This window comes from Mustela lutreola, chromosome 11 (genome assembly GCF_030435805.1).
Source record: "Mustela lutreola isolate mMusLut2 chromosome 11, mMusLut2.pri, whole genome shotgun sequence".
Lineage (NCBI taxonomy): Eukaryota > Metazoa > Chordata > Mammalia > Carnivora > Mustelidae > Mustela > Mustela lutreola.
In genome coordinates this window covers 46,782,719-46,791,867 of record NC_081300.1, presented here as the reverse complement: position 1 = coordinate 46,791,867, position 9,149 = coordinate 46,782,719, and the positions used below count along the sequence as shown (strand labels likewise).

Genomic DNA, 9,149 nt, shown 5'->3' with positions numbered 1-9,149 from the left:
GTAGGCTCCAGGCCCCGCAGAGGGCGGCACAGGGCCGGCTTGGTAAGGACACTCTGGGACTGCGGATCAGAGTAAGAAACCACGCTTTATGGGAACATTCTAAAGCCTTTATTTAGCATCAGGTAGATTATTTCATTATAACACTTGTTAACTTCAAGACAGCAATTAAAATAATTTACTGGCAGCTACCTAAAGCCCCTTGGAGCAAGATCTCAGTCTGGGGTTGGGTGGATAAATACCTAAGATTAATGTACCCCAATTAAAGGGGCAAAACTACTGTACAGTAGGTCTCCATACATATTTTAAGTACATGGGTGCCTTGCAAACTTGAAATGCACAAGACCTCCTTTTACATAGTTTGGTACTTATAATACATGAGTGCAACTTAATGTCTCTGGTGGCATTTGCCACAAAGTCGAAGCATTTAAAAAGGTTTGTCATTATGTAATGAGATGATTAGAATCTATTTCTAGGGCATTTTTGTGTATTGCTAGATTTTATACAAATTTTCAATTCAAACACCTTTTAATTCTAAGGACCCAGATTACAGAAAATTATAAAAGTAAATTTAGAGAAATAAGTGAAATTACCTTTTCCAGTTCAAATCAGGAACACCTGTTCTGAATATTCAGGTACTTTTTCTTTTCCGATGTGGGAAGGGGGAAACTGGAGAGGATTAGTATGAAGAAAAGCCATCTTTTAAACATAATCTTTACAAAATGACATAACCTTCTCTGCATTTGAGCACATAAACATTGTATAGAAGAGTTCTAAACATTTCAAAGTTACATCTAAAACATTCAAGCATGACGGCATAAAAATATTCAAAATAACTTGATTTGGGATTACTATAATTCCATAAAGCTGAAGTTACAGTTGGGTATAAACCTTCCATAAATATGGCAACAACAACCATAAAAAGCATTATTCTCCACACTGTTTCTCTTACCTCTATAAAACAGTATTTCAAATCAGTAAGTCTATTTGGATAGCAAAATTACCCATTTTTCCTGTCTTTCATCACCAATATCACCTTATGCCCTATATTTGTTGGGTGAAACGCAAGTTATGAGCGGGTTTTTTGTTTTCTTAAAAGATGAGTAGAAACCAAGGAATTTAAAAAAAAAGGTTTAAGACTTATTTGTAGATTAGCCAAATGCCCTGACTTGTCTGCACTTTAATAAATGTCAGGCAAATTGAAGTAGTTTCTGTCCCAGTAGCTGCCCGAGTAAAGCCAGTCCTGTGCTCCATTGTAGGGGTTAGGACCTTGATGGAACCACCTGTTTAAAGAGAAAGGACAAGATTGACGAGTGGGAATCATTTAAAGGGCTCCTGCACTAGCACCTACACTAGCGCCTGCAGCGTTTCCCCTCACTCTTGAGTTAGGGATTTCCAAAGAGACTTTTAAAGAAGTCCTGCCATTTTTAGAGAGCACCTAGGTAGAGTAATATTCCAAAAGATGTAGCGACATCACACAAAAGGTCTACGATTTTTCCAAAGCATTTGGCAGAGTACTCAGCAGAAGTAGAACCTTCTGTATAGTAGGGGTGTAAGAACAAATCTATTGGTCTGATGGTCCTCTAGCCCCATCCCTTATCTTCCACTAGAAGGCATTTTTGGGGGAAGGAATTAGGAAAAGGAAATGAACCTCTACAATATACCTATAGTACGGGATTCAGAGTTAATGCCCTTAAACTCAAAGAGGGAGTGGAATGTCAGAGAAGCTAAATAACTTGTGCAAGCTAATAACTGGTATCAAACTTAAATTTGATTTTAAACTCCATGATTTTTAAATATATTGTGCTACACCGAATCCACTGAAATTACTCCTAATCTTCCTGGGTCTCCATTTTCCTCATGCTAATACAGCTTCTTAGGTCTCACCTCTCGGTTAAAATCCCGATTGGTCTTTAATCCTGCATAGAGCTGCTTTAATCATTTCCTTGCCCTTTAAAATACCACCTATTTCCCACAGTCACAGCTCCCTTCAGGCTAGGGAAATGTAAAATTACTTGCCCCAAAAAGGTTCACAATTAAATTTGTGTCATATTTTTTCTTTTCTTTTTTTTTTTTTTTAAGACTTTATTTATTTATTTGACAGAGAGAGATCACAAGTAGGCAGAGAGGCAGGCAGAGAGAGAGAGGAGGAAGCAGGCTCCCTGCTGAGCAGAGAGCCCGATGCGGGACTCGATCCCAGGACCCTGAGATCATGACCTGAGCCGAAGGCAGCGGCTTAACCCACTGAGCCACCCAGGCGCCCCATGTGTCATTTTTTTTTTTTTTTTTATTTATTTATTTATTTGACAGAGAGAGATCACAAGTAGGCAGAGAGGCAGGCAGAGAGAGAGGAAGGGAAGCAGGCCCCCCGCTGAGCAGAGAGCCCGATGCGGGACTCGATCCCAGGACCCTGAGATCATGACCTGAGCCGAAGGCAGCGGCTTAACCCACTGAGCCACCCAGGCGCCCGTGTCATATTTTTTGTAAGTATGATTTTGGTTTTAGAGTAACACTGAAAAAGTTTCACAGGTCTTTCTAAAAAAAAAAAAAAATGTAAGAAGCAATTTAACTATTAAAATGAGTTTAGATATGTTTGGTAATTCCCCAATGCTCCTATTATCCCTACAGCAGCACAAAACGCTCTTAGAGGGAAAAAAAGCTTCAGATCAGGCAGATTCCTTGAAGGATCACATGATAAATGCCCATTAGACCACATTTCCTAGAATATTAATATCTAAATTCTCTATTTAGATTTTGGGACCTTTTCTCAATTAGAAAATTTAAGTCTACTTTAAATGATCAGGATATATCAGATCTGGTTAACCAGACTGAAAATATATTTAAAAACCATTACTTGGGGGGGGGGCGCCTGGGTGGCTCAATGGGTTAAGCCTCTGCCTTCGGCTCAGGTCTTGATCTCAGGGTCCTGGGATTGAGCCCTGCATGGGGGGGGGGGGCTCTGCTCAGTGGGGAGCCTGCTCCCCCCACCCCCCTCTGCCTGCCTTCCATCTGCCTACTTGTGATTTCTCTGTCAAATAAAATCTTTAAAAAATAATAAAATGAAAAAATTTAAAAAATTATTTGTCAAAGTCAAAATTCTGTCTAATAATATAAAGTATATAGTTATACTCCTTTCAGTCCCCAAAGTCCGAGCAGTAATAGCACTTTTGTAGTTAGGCTTATCAAAGTCAAGCGTTTCAGAAAAGAAGACACATCAAACTCAAGGTAATAAAAAATAATTAAGAAAATGAACCAAGCCTCAGGTCATGTGCCACGGCGTAGACAAAGTTCTCTAAAGACCATGTCTGCAACCGCAGCCTCTCTGTGGAGGGCGTGTGCCCTCGGAGGGAGTCCAAACACTGCACTAGAGGGGAGCACCGCAGAGCCGATGGTCTGATGCACAGGACCAGAGTTTCCTTCAGTTTCCTTCCTGCTAGTTCTCCTAATTTTGAGCACTGGTGTCTGGAAACCTCTGCTGTTAACATCCTATACCTCCCAAATACACAAAGTCCAGGGGATTTGTCTTTCTAAACTCACATTTGAGACAATCACCAGTAACAGGAAGAGGAGCGTAAGATTTCCCTGCCACCACCTTTTATTCAGGATCTTGGGTCTCCAGAGTCTGTGGGCCCGCGTCAGTGAAACAGCAGACTATCAAGTGTGAATTCTGCGCGTTGCTCAGACTATCGGGGAGACACACCGCCAACATTCCTGCCTCAACACGTCACCCGCCTCTCCCCACCCCTGCCCGCCGCCACTTCAAATCCTGTCCCTCACCTGTCCCTCCACTCCCTCCGCATACCTGACCCGGTGAGGAGCCCTCTAGGAAAACAGGTCAGGATTATAAGCAGCCATTTTCAGATGCAGGGACTGTCATTACAGCCTGAAAAAGTCTGGAGCCTATACTCTCTTCGGGTGCCTCCTCTGTTAGTGGAATACCAGCTCTGAGTGTGGAGGAATTTAGGACAGATTCTAACAGGTCTCTGGGTCTGATTTCTCTGAAGGCCAGTTAGCTCTAACGAGCAGAAAACGTTCCTACACAAACTGCCCTGCCTCGCTTCCAGCTGAACCATGCCACTCAAACACGTCATCAATCCTGAGAAGAACCCAGTCAGAGAACGTGAACTCCCCTTACAAAAGAGCTCAAAGCAGATGCTTTTGACAAAGAGCCAGTAGGATCATTTCAAAACCACGTATATTCACACAGGCACAAAGGAGCGCCGGTGGAGGAGAGGCCTGAGGTGGTGACTCAGGGCGGCACCTGGTCTGGCTTTCAGGCTGCCACACCGCTGTCTGGAGCCCACTGCTCTCCGAACGCTAAGACTGATAGTAAAAATTCTTAGTAGACTTTGCACTTACTTTGTACACCTGAAAATGTGACCAGAAAAATACAGGAGCTAATAATTAGAAATATGATACAAAAATGGGCTTCTGCAAAAGAGATGAGAAATAATGATAATATGAATCCAATCTTTTCAAGGGGATCGGAGGGGAGCTTGTAGCTTTGCCTGAAGGACTGATGGCGGTGGAGGCTCCAGTCACAGGGCTTGGGCTCACTAGCTGTGTGTCCTCAAGCGAATCCCCAAAACGAAATACATCAGCATTTGTTTTCCTCTGAACAACGAAGGGATTTCCGGACCACTTTCAAACAGTATTCCACAGAGGTCTAGGAAGCCGGGGTCCATACAGAATGGGAGAAGGGGAGGGCCGGCGGTGTCCAGACCACCCCCCAGCCCCACCGCAGCAGCTCTGCCCCCATGAGTTCTGTATTTGCAGATTCTTTATGCGCTCACTGGCAAAAGAGATTTTTAACGCTAACCAAGCCCCAAAACCACAAGATTAGATGAAAATCTAAGGTCATTTCCAATTGCAATTAAGTTTTCCTAAGATGCAAAAGGGCTATCAAATAATGTCTGAATGCTTGCAAAGGTATGTCCCTATAGCCTCTACAATTTATTTAATGACTTTGAATTACAATGGTTTCTACTATGTGATATAAATTTAGAAAATGTTTTTATCCTATTCCTGTTTACAAGTGATTCTATTATTCAATAAAGTCACTATGCAACTCCTGACTCTTAAAAAAACAAAATTTCCAAAACTAAGAAATTTTGTGGCCCACTTTCTATTTCTGAATGGAATCCAAGATGTTACTTTATACAACTCCTATTTCAGGTGCATGTCAAATCCCCTGTGTTTGGAAGAGTAATGGCAACGGATACACATAGTAGCAAATGGCTTTGAACCTATTTTCATGCCCCAATGTGTCATTCTGGATTTTACTTTCCTTTCCCTCTTACAACAAGAAAAAGACAGGACTTCAACCAGACATGGAAGGCAGACGGTTTGCTTAAACCACTCACCTACAATAATCATGTAGGAATATTTAAACCTTAATTTCCGAATAGCCCTTTTCCTTTGTCACACATGCAAGTCTTGCAGCTCGAGTACCCGGGGAACCAGCTGTTCACTCCAGGCCTGGGAATGTGCTGCAGCCCCACGCCGGCCCCGCCCCGCACAGCCGCACGCACCTCGTTTTCCAGTCCTCCTCCGACTTGGACCTGTTCTTGCGGGCTGCTCTTTGCTTTTCCTCCAGTCGTTTTTTTTCTTCACTAGCTTGATCTAAGGTACAAACATGGGTGGAAACCAGTCATCCTATAGGTCGAGACTGCCAGGCTCAGTAATGCTACAGATAAGCGTCAACCACACGCATTCACATGAGTTCTCTGTTTTATTAGAAAACCAACATTACGTTAAAATTTTAACACGGACCCAAGGTAGGAAGAGGCAGAGCTGGCACTCAAGACCTAGTCGTCTCCTTCTACAGTCTCACCCTGAACAACCTCTGTATTTACCAAATCTTTTTTGAAGATTTATTTATTTGACAGATCATAAGTAGGCAGAGGGGCAGGCAGAGAGAGAGGGAAGCAGGCTCCCTGATGAGCAGAGAGCCCGATGCGGGGCTCGATCCCAGGACCCTGAGATCAAGACCTGAGCCGAAGGCAGAGGCTTAATCCACTGAGCCACCCAGGTGCCCCAACCCTGCTTATTCTTAATGCCAAAAAAATTATGTTAAGCTTCAGTGAAAAATTGGGTGGAAAAACTGAATAAATGTGAAATTTTTCTTAATCCTTGGTGAGACCCCACCGGATTCTCTGTGAGGCCGACCCAGGCACTGGAGGACGTCTGGCAGCATCCCAGCTCCGACCACCAGATGCGGCAGCAGTTCCCCAGCCATGAAACTCTCCAGACACGGCCACATGTCCCCTGGGGGTAAGAATGGCTTCCCTTTTGAGAACCACTGAATTAGAAGAAATGTAACACCAGCTAAAAATGCCGTAATCAACCAAGGCCATGCTCTTTTTTGAGGTTCACAAGGTAGTACTTAAGTTCTGAAATAATACAGTGAACTAATTAGTATATAGTTTCAAGTTGATAATGATGCTATTCTTTTCTCAAATTCCCCTCTGACACTTAAGATCTGTCTCTGGCCATATGGAGTATATTAAATTGTCAGGGAGGATCACTGAAATAATGAATCTAAATGTAAGCTACGAATTTAGATGGAATTTTAATTAAAACGATCTCCCAGAGAGAGACGACAAATACTTGTACCACAAGATGCAAACACTCATGAAACTCCTTCCCCCCAAGGGAGGCTTCACCATGACGGCTCGCGTTACCTATCTCTCCATTCTCCATGGCTCTGATGTCAGGCCGCAACCTGCAGTCTGTCTTCGGAATCACACCCTCCATGTCCTTATCTACTTCATTCAAAACCATTGCAAAGCTAGTAAAATTATACATCTGAAAGGCAGCAAAATGTCTGAATTAACATGTAGCAAGGCATAACGCACCCTGAGAACCCCTGAAGACAGCAGGACTTGACAATGACCTCCCTCCGTCTTGTGGGGACAACCACCAGCCTTCTCGGACCGCCCGGCTAATGTTCTCAGTGAGGTCTGAACCACCCATGAGTGTTCGTCTGAGAGAGATCTCAGAGCAGGCCACACAGATAAGTATCCTCTGTCCCCGTCAACCTGAAGTAGAACTATAAGCAAAAGCAACATTCTTTTTGTACGTCATTAAAATCCGTACTTGCTGGATCTGGGGGGCTCAAGCCTCAAGTGTCTGCATCACCCCGTGTGCGCTGACAGCCAGTCTCACTCCTCAGATATTCCCGAAGAAGACTCCCAGAGTTGCACCCCGACAGACGCCAGCAGGGACGGCCAGCGCGGGGCACGGACTCTTGGGAACAAGGGACTGGGCGCGCAGGAACCCGTGGAGGCACAGCCTCGGGGACAGAGAGTCGGGGACAGAGTGCAGGGGGCTTCCCTTCGCGGAGCGCGGTCTCACCTGGGCAGAATTGGGAGGCCGAGGGGCTATTCGCCACAGGAGAACACTGCCAGGGATCACAAACACGCTTTCAGAATCTGGCATCGGCATCTCGTCCGACTCCTCAGAAGTGCTCACCTACAAGAGCCGACAGACCGACCCGATTATAGCAGCTGAGGAAGGACCCGCCCGCAAGCTGAGTAGCAGCCCCTGCGTCCGCGCTGCTGATGATGGTCATCACCGCTCTTTACTACAGGGTCTTTGTGTTTTTAAAGCCTTTTTTTTTTTTTTTCTTAAAGACAAAATAACTCAGTGGAATGTTAACTGGGCAGTGAACTACATGTAGCAATGACACAAAACCAGTAGAGTCAGCAAATGTGGAACTACTGGGTGAGCTGCTTCAGTGAACATACGGTTTACAGAACCACGGCAGGGAGGCGACAGCGCCACAGCGACAAGCCTGCCGCAGCATCCGAATGCACACAGGGACCTCGGGAGCCAACAGCAGCTCTGTGCACACAGACAAGGGGCCTGGACAAGGAGTGAATGAGGGGGAGGCTCTCTCTTTCTCTCTCAGGGGGAAGGCCACTTGTCTACAAAGACTGACCAGGATGACAGGACAAGAGGGACATTTCCTGGGACTTCGCCAACTCTGTAAGGGGGCGGACACCACGTGTGTGGGTGAGGTTGTCATTGCCAGGGTGGCCTTACACTGGCCAGTTAGGCTGTCAGGAGCTTGTGTCAGGCTCCCAGCACCCTGGCACGTGTCCTTCTTGGGGCCCGTCCGTTCTGTCCCCGCCGCAGGACAGGGTCGGTGCACCTGCCCCCAGAAGGGAAAGCAGGCAGGCGAGGGGTGTGCGGGGAGAGCAGCCCTGCGTGCGGGGCGATGCGGGGAAGGAGCCAGACCCGGGCAGAGTAGCGTGTTTGCAGGAGTTTAATAAAAGTTTTAATAAAACTTACCTTTGCTTCAGGACCCTGGTTCACTTGATTTACAAAGGAAGCCCCTCATAAATATGCCTATTTTTAAAGACAAGCCGGCTTCTCAGAGGAGCCGGGAGGCCAGGCGGCTGGGCCGGAGGAGCTTCACTCTGAGCAGAGTACCCCGTGCTCCTTATAACAGTCAACTCGCTTCACATACTATGTCCTATTATGATCCCCATTTTACAAATGAAGGCACTGAAGGTGCCAGAGTGAAGGAGGGAAACCTGAGACTCTCCCCCATCAATGGTGGAGAGGATTCCTTCCAATGGTTTGTGTACTTAACCACGGTGCCAGCTCCTGGGGAGTAACCAGCCCACAGATACCTCCTGTCCCAACAGGAGCCCCTGCCCTGCCCCCCCACTCCCCTGCACAGGGCAGAGGGACAGCGGTGCGCTCAGTACGAGGCTCCCCAGGGCCTGCGGCAGGTGGCCATGAGCCTTGCATGTGCAGAGCCAACGGTCTCACGGAGGTTGCACCAGCAATGACCCCCGCACTGTGCTGGTCTTCAGTTCGGTGGTGTAGACACGAGAGAGCGCAAGCACGCAACAAAACAGCTAACAGGTGTGAAAATGTAGGAAACAATTTGGGAGGCAGTTTTAAACACTCAACTGATCTCAGCTTCTAAGGCAGGTAAACACAAAGGAAGAGATCATTTGTCCAAGGAGAACCCCCATTTCCCAACATGAAGTGACTCCAATCACCAAGCCCCTGCACACAGCTACGGAAGTGGCAGGCGCCCAGGTCTGTGGAAGGTCAAGGCAAACAGTCCTACCAGGGCTGTTTGTTACAAAGATTCAAGGCTGCAATGCAACTATATCTCAATTAAATAAAGATGA

The 9,149-nt window shown here is 46.0% G+C and overlaps 1 protein-coding gene across 5 annotated transcripts in view; it reads right to left on the bottom strand.

The window, feature by feature from the left end:
* Positions 1 to 93: 93 nt before the first annotated feature.
* The window catches only part of OSBPL1A (oxysterol binding protein like 1A), a 227,314-nt gene continuing 218,258 nt past the window's right edge, over positions 94 to 9,149 (bottom strand). For all 5 annotated transcript variants that reach the window (XM_059140420.1, XM_059140421.1, XM_059140422.1 and 2 more), the window contains 4 exons: positions 7,354 to 7,470; positions 6,681 to 6,804; positions 5,529 to 5,619; positions 94 to 1,280 (listed from right to left, as the gene is read on the bottom strand). In XM_059140420.1, the coding sequence (XP_058996403.1) occupies positions 1,178 to 1,280; positions 5,529 to 5,619; positions 6,681 to 6,804; positions 7,354 to 7,470 (435 nt within the window). In that variant the 3' untranslated portion in view covers positions 94 to 1,177. The remainder of the gene's footprint in view (positions 1,281 to 5,528; positions 5,620 to 6,680; positions 6,805 to 7,353; positions 7,471 to 9,149) is intronic.